The sequence below is a fragment of the Parasteatoda tepidariorum genome, chromosome 5, assembly GCF_043381705.1.
Source record: "Parasteatoda tepidariorum isolate YZ-2023 chromosome 5, CAS_Ptep_4.0, whole genome shotgun sequence".
Taxonomy (NCBI): Eukaryota; Metazoa; Arthropoda; class Arachnida; order Araneae; family Theridiidae; genus Parasteatoda; species Parasteatoda tepidariorum.
Genome location: NC_092208.1, coordinates 92,331,722 through 92,347,597, shown reverse-complemented (window position 1 = coordinate 92,347,597; position 15,876 = coordinate 92,331,722). Strand labels below are relative to the sequence as shown.

At 30.5% G+C, this 15,876-nt stretch overlaps 1 protein-coding gene across 2 annotated transcripts in view; it reads left to right on the top strand.

The window, feature by feature from the left end:
* Positions 1 to 15,876, top strand: part of LOC107440808 (guanine nucleotide exchange factor DBS) — a 139,369-nt gene that overhangs the window by 14,416 nt on the left and 109,077 nt on the right. The window contains exon 2 of one of the 2 annotated variants that reach the window (XM_071180809.1): positions 6,115 to 8,652. In XM_071180809.1, the coding sequence (XP_071036910.1) occupies positions 8,427 to 8,652 (226 nt within the window). In that variant the 5' untranslated portion in view covers positions 6,115 to 8,426. Of the gene's footprint in view, positions 1 to 6,114; positions 8,653 to 14,007; positions 14,908 to 15,876 lie in introns of those variants that run through there. The other variant, XM_071180810.1, reaches the window with a different exon arrangement.

Sequence of the window (15,876 nt, the reverse complement as noted above, 5' to 3'; positions counted from 1 at the left end):
TTTCTCGGGCATTAGGTTTTAACTCTTATAAGAATATCAGAAACGAAACTAATTCAAATCGTAGATTTAACTCAAATCGAGACCCTTATTCCTTCTCTAATAAAAAGAGATACCATTTTGTTTTCGGTTGTACAAGAAAGAAGATCAAGCATTTTTCTTTTTTAAATTTAATAAGCCACATTAAAGAAGGAACGTTGCAATGCTACACGCTACATTAACGACGTCTCCAGAGTAACTGAATGACGGTTCATATAGAAATCGCAGGTAAGCGTCTCATACAACAACGCCCCCTATAGTTCGTTGCGATCGCGAATATGATGCTCACTACGTGCACTTGCGCGCCGAAGCCCATCAATTAAAAATGAAAACTGTTGCCAACGCGAGAAAGGAAATATAATCGGTTTCCTTGATACATACATATTAGCGTTTTATATAATATAGATAAATAAAAAATTTTGCACTTACGACAATAGTTATATCAAAGTCTCTGCATTTCACAGCTAAAGTTTCCTCGCACACTTTTCGACGTCCGACGTTCTCGGAAAGTTGTTGACATTGGATAAACAAAACACACTCTGAGATTGTTTTAAAATTCGAAAAAAATGTTTGTAGTAATAGAGGAGACTTCTATCTTCAAATTCCACGCATTTTTAACGTGAAAAAAACATAATACTGAATAGCAGCACTTGAAAAGTGTTAAATTCGAATTTGCACAAAGTAGCCCCACATGACGGTACTAACGTTCCTACTTTTATGTTTTAGAAAATCAGAAGCCTTCAGCGGTGTTAAAATTATTTATTATTTTATTTAGTATTAACAGCAGTCCTTCATTTATAAAATATTATTAAAACCCTTCGGTAGGGGTTTATACATTTGAGCTGCTACAATTAACCCTAAAATAATATGTTCCTTTTTCGTGCACACAGAGAAGATAAAGTGGAAAATTCAATTATAGCAATAGTTCAGCAGGTTATTTTTTAAAAAAATAGTTAAAAGATAAGCATTGAGCTACTTTTTTTAACATAAATTAATAAGCTTGACTAAACACATTTATGGACTATTTCAGAAATTCCGTTGGTATATCGGTTAAAGAGCTATTCATCTTAAACTAACACGTTTCTTATTACATTAAATACTGTACAAATGATGGAAGTGGAAGAAGCAGTTACTAATACTTTTGTAGATAAGTTTTAAAAATTTCTGCTGGGATTTTTATTGCACCGCCATCATTTATCCCAAAATAACATGTTCCTTTTACACATTTTACTCCATCGGCGGAAACGCACTATAAGGTGGGTTTCCCGGAGCACTTCTTTATGTATTTAATGTTGCCATCACCTGTAGTATTTCGTAATTGTAAATTTTTAGAGTTTTAATAAATGCCACGGGTGCGCCTAGCCCATCTGGTTGGTCGGCCGGGCGGTGTCGGGATTGTGGTCTTCTCGGGAGGACGGGCCATCGCTCCGAATACCCAACTGAGGGGAGGTCGGATTATTTTACCTTACACATGTGGAGAAATGATTCTACATTCTCTGATCTTCTACCTCTGATTTCTACACATGAGTAGAAATCAGAGGGGAGTAGATCTATTTACACATTTTATTGACTATTTAAACATAAATTCGATTAGAATAATTATTGAACAGATATTCATCTTAAAACAACGGGCTCTTGTTCAGTTTCCGTAACTGTAGAAATGGCGAAAAAAGTAGATCTACTTGAACATTTATAAAAAAAAAATCTAATCGGCCATTATTGATCTTAAAATAGCATGTTTCTTTTCAGTTTACATTTTGAAAAGATGGTAAAAGAAATAGATCAGCTATTGCATTCATGGGTTAAGGTTATTTTAAAAGAAATCTGATTGGAATAACTATTGCTCCATAATATAACTTTAAATGACATGTTCCTTTTTCAGTTCTCGTATTGTAGAACAGGCGAAAAAATTCGATCTACTTACGCAATTATTGGCAATTCAAAATAAAAAATCTGATTGGAATGATTCTTAATCTTAAAATAACACGTTCCTTTTCTTCCTTCCAGTTTCCATGTTGTACATAAAAATTCCGGAAAACTCATATATTGGCTATTCAATGAAAAAAAAAAATCCGATTGGAATGATTATTGAGCTGCTATTAATCTTAATATAACATGTTCTTTTTCTTTTACCATATCGTAGAAAGGCCCAAGAAAGTAGATCTACTTCACATTTATTGGCTATTTAAAAAAAAAAAAGATCCAAAAGGAATAATTATTGAGCAGCTATTAATCTTTAAAAAAAAGATTCCTATTCAGCTTACAGTTTGTAGATATGATGAAAGAAATAGATAAGCTATTACATTAATTGGTTATGATTATTTAAAAAAAAATCCGATTGGAACAATTATTGAGCCTCTATTGATCTTGAAGTAACATTTTCTTTTTCAGTTTTTTTATTGTAGAAATGGCAAAAAACGTACACATTTATAGACTAGATCTTTAATTGCTGTTTAAGATGTATGTACTGAGCAACTATTGATCTTAAAATAACAGACTCTTATTCAGTTTACATAGAGTAGAAATAGTATTTCTAGTGAAAAAAACAGTTCTACGGACACATTCGGTTACTAGTTTTCAATGTTTTTGATTAAAAATCTAAACATTTGACAAGTGGAAAAAATCTTTTTTAATTTCTTCCGACATCTCAATCGCGTGCACCTCGTTCAGAGACTTGCCACACCCAACATGATGGAACATTCGCAAACATAGGCCCCGATTCATTTTCCATAACAAATCTTTCGATTTTTTATTCATGTTTTCCTTTTAAAAGTAACACACACGTTTTATATGGACACACGCAATGCTTTCTTTACCTCTCTTCAAGTTTTCGTTTAATGTAACAGATATATTTTAACGGTGATTTCCTTCAGAACAGGTATGAAACTCGCATGTTAAATGCACATAACAAAAGTACCGCTTATTTCCTTTTTCCGCTTTGAAACTTTTTCTTGGACTGAGGCAATTAAAAAAGCTTTTTTTTTTCTTCATTTATTTACTTATTCGTAAATGTGATCAGAATCGACATTTGAGGATCGCTTATTTTTTCAAAAAAGTGATAACTGTAGTAACAGAATTTCAGTGTTATTATTTTATCTTGGTTAAGAAACAGAATCGCGATTTTCGAAGTCTTCTAGAGACGACTCCACAAGGTGATTGCATTTAAAATATACTACAAATATTGTTGGTAGACGGGAATTTGTTGAGCAAAGACCAAATTTCGCACAACCAAACGATACACTTTCAAACTTCGGATTATTCTGAAATCATGGAATGGAATTTTTGGGATCTTCCCAGAATGCTGTAAGACTTCAATGAAGATGATCTTAAATCACTTATGAATTCTGGCAAAATAGAGAACCCTGTCTCTCCCAGGCTACGGAAAAGTTGTAACAGGAGTTTTGAATTAAATAAGTGAAGCTAGAAATGGATATATCCTTCCCAGTGCTGCAAGACTTGAAAGAAGATGATATTAAATCACTTGATTAATCCTGGAACAATGAGAAAAAGAAAGTTTCGCTGTCACTTCCAGGCTATTGAAAAGTGTGTGAAACTTGTGACAGAGGCTCCGAATAGTGAATTTGAAGCTACCGATTGCAGCACTAACTCAGTTAATCCTCATCTTTCCTCAAAATTAGAAATTAAATATGTAGTAGATATTAAAAAAAAAAAGAAACTTATTAATGCAGTAAACCAAAAAAAAAAAAAAAAAAATGGGTGGAACTCAATGTGCAACCCTCTTCATGTGTTGAGTTCTAGGCTATTTCACATATTTTATTTAAAGAAACTTAAAAAGCATCATATCCTCATTCATAATCTAATCCTTTATCCACTAAGGGTCTTTCACAATTAGGGGTGCCAGTTAAATTGCGATTTATTATTTTCGATTCTTTAGTGTAACATTTGATAATTTTCTTAACAGATATAATTTTTAAATTATTTTACAAGGATTTTAAACAATAAAATGACATAATTTTATTTTGTAACCGTCGTTGAACCCAATTTTTGGTTTTACGACTACTCATGTTCAACTGCGTAGCCTTGTCATTTTGAACCCAATCCAGAGGACAAGGGAACTCCTGGATCGAGTTTTGGGAGAAATTTGCTTTCGTGGAGGACTTTTTGATGGAATTAACCCGCATTTGCGTGACATGGATTTAAAGACCACGAGAACCTCCCACGGTTATCCTGAAGGCAAAGTGTCTATAACCCATGATCCGTATACCCCTGAGGATATTTCACGTCATCACTGAGGTCGGTGCTAGCCGGATGCGGACTCATATCGGCCAGCCATCGCAGGGATTCGTACCCGGTTCACCTCATTGGAAGGCGAACGCTCTATTCCCTAAGCCATCACGGCTCAAATTACATAGTATAGTATTTTTGCTATTTGCTTACAACGCATAAACTTAAGTTTAAAGAACGTTTTAGTTTAATATCAAACTAAAGACAGTGCAGCAGGCACATTTTGTGGTAAGCTATAAGCTGAAATTGTTGTAGTTAATACTGTTCTCTGTTGCAAGTTAAGAAAAAAAAAACATTCCTATGGAGAGAGCATCTAAGTTCACGCCAAATGAATGCCTATCTCTTAGCGTGAACGTATATCAACATCATCGCCGACTTGTATGTACAGCCTTTTTTTTTTCCTGCTTGTTTTCTTAAATTGTGTGAAATGAGAAAACAAAACTTATTGAATAATCTATTAACAAGTAATAAGAATTAATAAAAATGTCTGAAAATCGTAACAAATATGCGTCTTTCTACTCGCTTTTAAAGAAACTGATAAAAAAATAAATATAAGATTATTGTTTCTTCTAGACGATTTTCTTCTACCACGAAACAAAGATAAAAATTCTTATTTCGCATTTGATTTGTTAAGGGCATATCAACATAAGACGCGCCATGTTTAGTGGTTTAATCAAATCCAATGCTCTGGCAGCGTCATAATTATTTCCTTTTCAAGAACGTTCTGAAGCCTGCATTGCAGATGGTAGTATTCTTGAGTTTACCGAGGAATTTGAAGTCACAAGGTGACAGATCTGAACAGTAGTGTAGGTGGTTAAGAACGTCCCATTTGAGTTTCAGCTAAAGTTGATCTGTTGCCTCGTTTGAGTGTGGTCTAGCGTTGTCATGCAAGAAATGAATTTACGAAAAAGGTTATATTGATATACTCTGTTAACCGGATTATATCGAGTCTTATTTCCCTCCCGTGCTTTGTTAACGTTTCCAAATATCTCTAAGATCATAGCTCCAGCCCTTTTGTCTCCTTTATAGATTGCTCCGATACGTGAGCAGTCTTCTCTCGGGAGTGAAATGCATGCTTTTCCCCATCACGATTAAAGTGATACGTTTAACTTCGATTTTACATAAATATTTTTGTCTCGAAATTTTATGCATCTATTTTAAAACATTAGAGAAGATAATCAACAGCTATACGATTGCGTAGCGAGATGGGTGGGTGAAGCGAACCCCCTCTTTAAAGTAATTTCCACCTTGTTTATTACCAATAAGGTCATTTTGAGAATCTTCATAGATAATCTGTATCAAGAACAAAGATAACAGTCTGGTATAATGAAATCACACCTTTCACAAAGATTCCTACTCAAATAAATGTTCTCTTTTTTAAAACTCGCTTATTGAAAAAAATAAATACTTTATTGGATTCATTGAGATGTTTTTCTATTATTAATGGTTTTTATACCTGAGATAACTTATTTTTACAAATAAACAAACTAAATTAAACACCCTTAATCTTTATGGGAGAATGATCTTGAAAGCAGGTTGTTTTAGTACGTGACGTCATCAATGTGACTTATTTTTTTTAATTATTATTGTTTGCAATTAAAACATTTAATTAACTAGTTAATTATTTTTGAAAAAAAAATAATAATTTGAAAACAATTTGTAAAGCATTTTGTGTATGCTTTTTGTATCGCACAACAGTATAAAAAAATTCAACAAAAGCATTTTTAAAACAAAAAATTTAAAAAACGATTCCGGACTCTCTTAAAATGATTAGTATAAATGATATGTTATTTAAAATGCTGGATGTTAAATGTATTTCTTTTCATTTCGTAGGTTCCTAACCCCAGTTTTGAAACATTCTCATCTTTGACAATCTCTTCTTCTCACAAATTTGTATTATACATTATATTATTGTAGTCATTGAATGTTGGCACTATATCATCGAAATGATGGTTTCTCTTGAAATGAGGGTCTTCAATCTGTAGCATTTTCTTTCTTATTCTGCATAATATTTTGGTGTTATTTAGAAATCAAAGAACATAGTCAGTTTCACGAGTAGTGCATGCACCAAATCAAAGCTGTTTTATACATTCTTATGAACTGTTTATAATAAGTTTTTAACCTTTCATATGCAAACAAGTATATTCTTGCTCAATGAACTTGTATAACTTGGCTCTAAAAATAGCAGTCATAAGTTTGCTGTTAAACTTGAATGACTGTTAAAAACTTTATTGAATTGAGTATTGATGTGTGAAACTACAGTTTTTAATAAAGTTTGTTGTTGAACTTTAGTGAGAACGACTGCTGAACATTTATTAAATTGAGGAAGATAATATTGACTTCTAAAATTTTGATTTCAAATTACGCAGTCAGACTTATAGTTTTTACTATAAAAAGTTTGCTAGTGAATTTCAATGGAAAAAGCTGCTGAACCTTTATTGAATTGAGGAAGATGTGATTGATTTTAAAATTTGCAATATAGTGACAATTTGCTATTAAAATTCTGTGGGGACGACTGCCAAACCTTTATTAAACTGAGGTATTGATTCGCGGAATTTTGATTTTAAAATTTTGCAATCAAACTTATGATTTTTTTATTTCAAAGAAATTGCTATTGAACTTTAGTAGAATTTGAGATTGACATGTGGAGTTTTGATTGAAAAAATTTTGGAGTCAGACATGTAGTTTTTGTTGTAAAAAGTGTGCTATTGAACTGTTATCAGAAAAACTGGTAAACGACTATTTAATTAAAGATAGGAACGATTTGCACGAAAACGATATAACGATAAATTTGTTTTGGGTTGAATTGTAAAGAAAATGATTTTTTATTGAAATGTATAAAAAGGAGTCGGCTTTGAGGATTTCAAAAAACTGCCATGTTTGATTGATATTTAAAAAGTTGATATTAAAAAAGTAGATATCATTTCAACTGTTACATTTATATTAAAAAGGTGCAAAAATTACTGTTTATTATTAAAATTATTATTATGCATTTAAAGTTTCTGTATAAAAAAACAGTGTTGTCTGCTAAGATCACTGTTTAGAACAGACTTTCCTATTGATCAACAATCTAAATAAAATGACGCATTTTGCTTCCAATAAGTTTCAAATGTAGTTTTTTGAAGAATGTGCTTTTAAGCCTAGTGTTTTTTAAGTAGGCTTGTGAATAATTTTTATATGAACATTCATTCTTAAAACAAATAGGAGAAGAATTTCTATAGAGGAATTTCTAAGACGAAAACATTTACTATTTACGAGTACAAAGTATTCACAACAGTTTTAAAGAGTTGGATTTGTACTCCAAAACCTAAATGTAGTTCTGAAGATTTAAATACTTAAGGAGTTCCTTGTTTTGGGATAAGTGACAACTACATAAAACTTCTTCGAGCTCTTTTTCTAAATAGAATTATGAACCAGAAAATTAAACATTGATTCAGAGCTCCAATGAACTGTGATTCAAGTTTGGTTCCAAAGACTGAAAATTAAGAGCATTCCGGTTCTTAATTCTACCCGCTTTCCACTAACAGATTCTGAAGTCCTTGCTAATAAAATCTAAAATTTATCGACGACAATAAAGATTCCGTCAGATGTTTAACAGTGATCTAACTTTTAGTTTCGGAAACAAATGATAGAAGCAGAAAAACCTAAAAATCTCTAAAGGAATATTTTGTAGTGTTTCTAGGTCATGCTTAAGACTGTTGATTTAGCGGACCAACTTCTATCGGCTTTTAAAACTTGATTCTAATATCAACATAACTGTCTGAGAATTTGAATCAGATGACTATTATGCCTTTATTAAGTGGAAAATCTTCTTAGAATCTGATTCTAAAGATCAAAACAAGCATGTAATAAATTGTTTTGAGAGTAATTAAGTGGGTATTTTTCTTGGACAAATGCGTTTCAGCTATAACGTGCTTCCGAATACCAAAACTCAATTTCCTTTTATTTTGTAGAATATTTTTTCTGAGTTTTCAAATGACTGAATGACTCGTACTTGCACCAAACTTTGTAGTTTAGATATTTTCACGAGAGAATCTGTTTTTTAGATATTACATCTCACTGCAACTCTGCAAGTTCATAAATTGACACTAATGAATAAAATGAGATAATTTCATAATAATGGGTGGATAAATTGAGCTACAAGAATGCCTTTGAAATCCTACCACAGTCAAATTGAGATGCAGATCGAAAACTTTGTTGAAAATTTTAAAAAGAATGGATCTGTTCTTATTAGTTCATTGAATGCAGAAGGACTCAGCCGTAGAGACAGTTTTGCACAGTGGACACCATCAGATGAAAGCGATTATCGTCGGACATCCACTGGATATCCATCCAGTTATTCGGACACCTGCTCCTGTGACGCCAACAGTGGTGAGTACATTGCTTCAATTATATTTAGTCTTTATAGAATGAATTTGCTCTTATAACAGATACAGGAGGACCCATAATGACCGCCTTTAATATGCATGTTTAGAATTCTTGTCTAAAATGCAAGTCAGTGAAAGAGGGATCTTAATAGTGTTTTTCGAAGCTCTTTCGCTGTATGAAATGAACCACAAACCCAGAAGATTAATTTATGGATTATATGAAATCCCGGTCATTTTACCTATCCCACACTACCATTTTGGATTTGAAGTTGTTTATCGCTATCCAAGATTATCGCAAATAAACAAACTCTCATAAAAGACTTACATTTGTGTCTCCTCTAGTTTAAAAAAAAAAAAAACGTCTCAATTTATATTATAGTGGATTTCATAACCCATTAATAGAGACACGTGAGCAGGGCGTGTACTGCTAACTATGATTTCATCGGGAATATACCAAGTTTATCATTTTACTCTACTTTCCTCGATTTAAATTTAAGTAAACATTCATTATACAATGCAATAAATGTATGTGTGCACGATATTAATAGAATGGGTTTCAGCTTTTGAAGGAAATCTTTGCCATGTTTGAAGGAGAAATCAAATGGGTCGAGATTCCATGAATATATTTCTGCAAGCAAGAGGTTCCAAATAAAATGTGGAACTAATCATTGCATATAGTTTTAACTCTGGGTGACTAACTATTATTTAATTTACAAATCTTAATCGTTTGTAAAACCTCTTAATTTATCTTCTTTTATTTTTCAATATTTAAGATATTGCGTAAAATATTATTTAATTCATCTATCCAAACAGCCATTAATCTAGCTTTATAAAATTTTAAACAAGTGTAGGAACCGGAAAGTTCTTTATTCAGAAATCGCCCAAGCGGCACGTGATGCGAAAAATAACGGTTTTGGAATGGCTTAAAAGGGCAAGGAAAAAAAGAGCAAAGCTAGTCGTGAACTTGCTCTAAGAGCTTTCCGCCTTTTCCTAACTGTTCGTTCGCCCATCACCCAAGAACTTCAACTCAAACCATTAACTAGAGTTATATTTTTTTGTATTCGCATTTTTCATCCGCCAAAGCGACAGAGATGGCGCTTTCTTTTTGATGCCATCGGTTTCTAGAGTTGGTAAATTTGGCGGAGAATCGCTTTTAAAGAAGAAAAAAAAGCATCCAAAAGTTCAGCTGACTTGTTTTTGTTGATGATTACTTGGCACGGATGCTAATGAGTCTTGATTTTTTTGTATTATTTTGTGGCATGACAAAGCGAAGTTTTTCTCTGAAACAATGTCAAAAATATTTTACTGTTTTGTAAATTTTTGAGAGTTTTTAGATTTAAAAACACTATTTTATACTTTAGTTAATGGTTGCAAATTGAAATTTTACGTAAGAATTAAAAACTAACTAATTATTATCAGTACTATAAGTTTTCAAAATGACAGGCACATTTAAAATTGCAATTTTTTGGTTTTAATATGGGTCTAATATTCAAAATAATGAATATAAAAGTTTGTTTTCATATGTAAACAAAATGAAGGAAATTAGTCTGTCTCTTAAGAAAATCAATTTTTTTACAATATTGTTGAAAAAAAATGCAATTTTTAAGGATTAAAACTTTTAAAAACTCGACAATAATTCACGCTCAAGTCATCTGGCCAAGTTCTGCAATTTATTTTTCTTTCATCGTTGAGCAATATTTTGAGCATTGTTGTGATTTCACGTTATGAAAAAGAAAATTGAATGCAGAGATCATGCCATTTAATACTGATTGGGTTTTTTCTTTAAAGTATTTGTAGTCTAATCTTTCATGCCAACAAGACTACGATCCGCCATACTTTGACGAGGAAAAGGTGTTTTAGAAACTTCAAAAATTTTGACATAATATGAATTATTTAAGCTACACATCTTTGCTATTCATGTCATTAATCATCCCGCGTTTTGATTCATTTTATTTAAAATGATTCCGTCTAGCACTATTTTTATCATGAAGAGCCTCCTTGCTTAGAAACGATTTTTTAAAATTACAAAAAGCAACAACTACTGTTATTTTGCATCAAACCCGAAATAACATAAATTTTGCACTAGATAATAAAAATTGCTTTGTAACAATTTGTAACACTTCCTTGTGCTTTTTATTGCTATTTATGTAATTCATCTTCACCGATCATTGTTCTATTTTTTGTTCCATTTCACTTAGTTTGGCTCGGGAATAATTTATATACTAGTTTGAATTGCAAAAAGTCAGTCAAAGTATTGATGCGATGTTGTGTAATTCTTATTCATTGGGAAAAATAATGAATATTATTTGATAAAACTAATCTTACAATGCATACATTAATAGGACAAACATATTTAATAATCAATCCAGAGAGTTCTAATTAATAAGCTGACAGTACGAAATTCGAAGTCTATAGAATAAAAAAGGGAGCAGAAAGTTTTAAATCTTACCTAAATCTCCTTAAAAAATAAAATAGGATTTTTTTGAACTTTTATTTATTAAATCAGCTGTTCTGAAATGGTACCCCATGTTCTGCAAGTCAAATATAAATAGTTTTAATTTTATAAGAGCTCTTCATAATTTCTTAAGACATTCATAATTTTAATTTCATAAGACCCTTCACCATTGACTTCTTTTGTAAATTAGCATTAAGCATTTTTATTTCCCTTTTTAAATTAAAATAATGAAATATAAAAAAAAACACATTCAATTTAACATTTTTACTTTCATTAAAATTAAGTTAATTATGAATTTGAGTTTATTAAAAAATTATATAATGTATAAAACAATGTCTATTAAAATTAATGCAAAAATTAATAACTTAATCTTAATTGCGCATTTTTGAATTTGTCCTCGAGAAGTTTTGCGCCCTCGCGAAGTTTCGCTCGAGAAGATTTGGCCCATTACCTTTTCAACTAATACTTGCTAGCCTATAAACTGAAGCATTATTTGTGTTGCTTTAAAATATAAAAATTGTCTTAAAGTTACCATTCTTTACTAACAACAAAATTAAAAAAAGAAAACTCTTATTTTAATACAAATTTCTCTAAAATAAAATAAAATAAAATATACTTGTTTATCTTTAAAATATATGAAAATTGTTATAAGAAGTATCCGTTTCTTCAAACTTCATAGTTTAATGTTTTGTCAAATAATGTAAGATAATCTATCAATCTTTTTCTTTTCTTCTTATTTTCAGCGCATACAAAAAGAGGAAGAAAAAATAATTAAACATTTTTAATCATTTAAATGAAAAAAATAATTTATTAAAAAAATCATACAAAATTGAAACAGTTTAACGCAATAGAAATATTGACATGCATGCATAATGATAAACATAATGTTTCAGAAATGAATATATTAAATGATTACATTTAAACTTAATTCTAACATATTTAAAAAATTAGTACATATTATTATTGATACCATTTACGTTTTTAAGAATTATTAAAAGGTAATTAATGTTCGTAATTAATCAAAATTTAGCATTAGATAATTTTTTTATATCGGATATACGCACCATAGTTTGAGTAACATATAAATTGATATTGATTTTTCCAATAAATATTTCCCTAATAATATTATAACTCTGCGCTCTTTTTCTCTCTGAATTTTTATCATTACCCACCCTCCAATTTTCAAAAATAAATAAATAATTGAAAATGAAGGAATAAATAAATAAAAAAAAGAATAAATATGGGGGGGGGGAATACGAAAATTATTTTTAATGTTCATTAAGAAAATATAGATGTAATTTTCTACCTACAGCGACGTTTCATGTGGCGTTGAGACTATATAAAAAATGAAAGACTTTAGCTGCCTCAAATTAATATATAATCGAGGGGCAAAACACATCGAAAAAAGCTATTAAAATCTGTTCAATTACTCGAGAGAAAAGAAAGATAAAGCCCGTTTGATTGCCTTATGAGACTAATTAAATATTTTTTTCTATTAAACACCTTTCACCTCATCTCTTTTCTTCTGGCAATCACAAGCGGATTTGGATGTTTTTAGTCTCGCCATCCTCAGTCGTTAATTGCTACATTTCATTAGTATTTTAGTTTCTAATCCCCGCTTAAATATTAATTTGCTACCTTTAATATATGCTTTTGAATTTAACATTGTTTAGTAATTATTCATTATCATGTACAAAGCAACAAAAATTAGAATTTTTTAAATTTTTAAATGGTAAAAATTAGTGTATCAAGGAATGATTAAATGCATAAAACAGAAGTGCTTGAACAATAGTGTGTTGTGTAACTTTCACAAAAATGATACTGTTAGGATTGATAAACAGAATCTACATTGTCCCGCAATCGGCCGTACAAGTGGTTAAAAAAAAAAACACTTCATTCAAGACTTACTTTTCAAAAAGGTATAATATACATTTTATTTGAAATTTAATGAATCAAAAGAAAAAGAAAAGAATAACATTTTTATGACTTATATAAAAAAACTGAATAATATTTTTTTTATAAAGAAAACATGTATAGAGAAGTTGAAATAGAGAATGCACAACTACCATATCTATAAAGACTATCGTACAGTGCGTAAAAAAGGTAATGTTGAATAACTTTTGATCTAGTGATCGGATCTTCCCATTCTAGGAATCTATCTTAATGGTTCTAGGGGATGATCTAAAATATGAGAATTAATTAATGCAGGCGATATTTTAAGTTACGAAATCAGACTCATAAACGTACTTTCTCAGAATAAATATACTTTTTTTTCTCTTTGACGGATTCGGATTGCTGATTACCTTAGAATATAGGGGGGTAGCCGGGAAACTTTGGTCAGGAAAGCGGTCCAAATTTTGTACCCCTCAATAACTTTTGCATGTCCCCCCCCCCATGTCTCCAGAATTTTTTTAACCGAATTGAAAAACTTTCGCAAACAATTATAAAGTTTTTATTATTTTATAGAAACTGAATTTCGTGACCAACCCATGTTAAAAATAAAGAATCAATTGTTTATTTTGTATTTTTATCGAAGATTTTGTGTCCCCTCCCCCAAATTAAAATATGTATGTACATGGTTTAATTCATAAAAGTTCTCCTGTTTTACCAAAGGGAAAATCATTTGATTCGTATTTTATGAAAAGCTCTTGCGACCTAAAATAATCAGTGATTTCATTGGTATTTTCATAAAAGCTTTTACGCATCACGCATTAAGATCTCAAAAACTCAAGTTTAGATTCGTGACTGCAAACGTCCGTCTTAAAGGGTCTTCAAACACCTTTACACACCTCTCATTTGTTATTTTTAATTATTCCGTGATCATTCCATTTGGGCCTAAAATCCGGTAAAGATCGAAAAGTCTCTACTCTATCAAAATCGAATGTGGCGATCGAAATGCCCTCTTTGGCGCCAAACACCGGCAACCCGTCGCCTGTAAAACACGCTTTGCCTGCACTCTTTATTCCGACTTGCCGTAGTGATAGTGTTCGCAGCATCTCGAAGAGAATCAATTCCCTTTTAATATCTTCCCCAACCCCAACTCTGTGGTTATGATGTGTGCCAAACATTGCCTGCACTGCGGTTCTTTTCTAAGCATATTATTTGGATTTCTTTTTGGCGACTGCCAAGTTATTATGTAAAGCTCAAAAATAACCATTACTACTAGCCTAGCATTTATTGACCCGCCATGGCTTGTTTTGAACTCGTTTCATTCTAGATATTTAGAAAACTTTTTCCCCCTTTTATCGCTACGTAAAAATTTTCCATGTACGAAAGTTTTAAACCCAGTGATACTTTTTAAGAGTAACTAAAAAAGGAAAAAAAGTTCCTCTCCTTAAATTTTTATGACAGTGGACGACTCTGATACTAATTAAACACTAAAATTGTGATTGCAAATAATTCGCTCAAAGTGAAATCAGTATACAAACATTTAAATACTATTGCAAATGTGAAATTGCTTTTTATATTTATTTTTGGAAGAAGAAAAAAAAACGAAATTCATATTAATGTGATAAAATATAATAACTTTCTTTTGTGTCATAATTTTTTCTTTCATAACTAAGTGTAAAAACATAAATCGCTCAAAGCACTTTTTTTTGTGTGATAGAAACTTTTATAAAAGTATCTTTTGCTGTTGATCTTAAATCTATTTGGACTTTGTTTGAAAAAGACTTCGTGATGATTTATGGAAGCGATATCTTAACCGAGGATATTTTAAATGCAAGGTAAAATTTGATTGGATGGCATCGTGGTTACCATGGAATTGGTGGATAGTTAACGATGAAGATGGGATCCAAGTACAAAGTAAGGAAGTTTTCTTCTTCATTGCTAAAAATCACTTTCTTATTGCTTTGAGAGAAAAAACATTTTTTTTAGTTCTTTTCGAAACTTTCTTCCTTACTATTAAAAAAAAAAAAATTCCAAATTCTTAATTTTTTTTGGCATAGCAGAATCTCAAAGTCTGCTAACTTGAGGGGAAAAAAATTCATAACATCATAAATATTAAGATAATTAAAGATATTACATACGGGCCTGTAGCATTACTTTGAATTGTATTTTCATTAAAAACATGTTTTTCAAACTAGAACTTTTCAGTTCTTAAATTCGAAAATTTCAACTTTTTTTTTTTATAAAAAAAAGTGTTGAACGACTTATAGCGGGTTTGAAAACTACATTTTGCATGCTATCAATTTATCATTGACTAGCAATGAACACTATATTTATGAACTTGTTAAAAATTTATTAAGAACTTTGAAAACAATATTTTGTCAGCTACGAATTTTTTAAAAATTTAAAATCTACTTTGAAATCTTTAATTTCTGCGCTATCAGTTTATCAAAAAATAAGTATTAATTTTGAATATTATATTTTGTGCGTTATGAACTTAAAGGCTTGGGTATATGCTTTTAAAACGGAAAATTAACTTTAAAATAAGTTAACAACTTTTTAAATTAAATTCAGTATCAAATTTTAAAACTAAATTGTGAAACAATTTTAAAATTAAATTGCACTTTAAATGAGCAATGACCTTATTTGGGAATTATAAAAATTGAGTGAATTATTGCGCACAATTCAATATTCCTCAATTAATTAGTGTATTAATGGATATAACACTTTATATGGGTCATTCTCACAAAAACAGTCATTTTCATGTCCCCAGTATATTTTATGTTTGTTTTACAACTTACGAAAAAAAATTTTCAGGGAAAGTGTCCTTCAGAATGCAAGCTAACAAAAGAATAAAAATAAAATTATCAATTTTTATTTTTTATT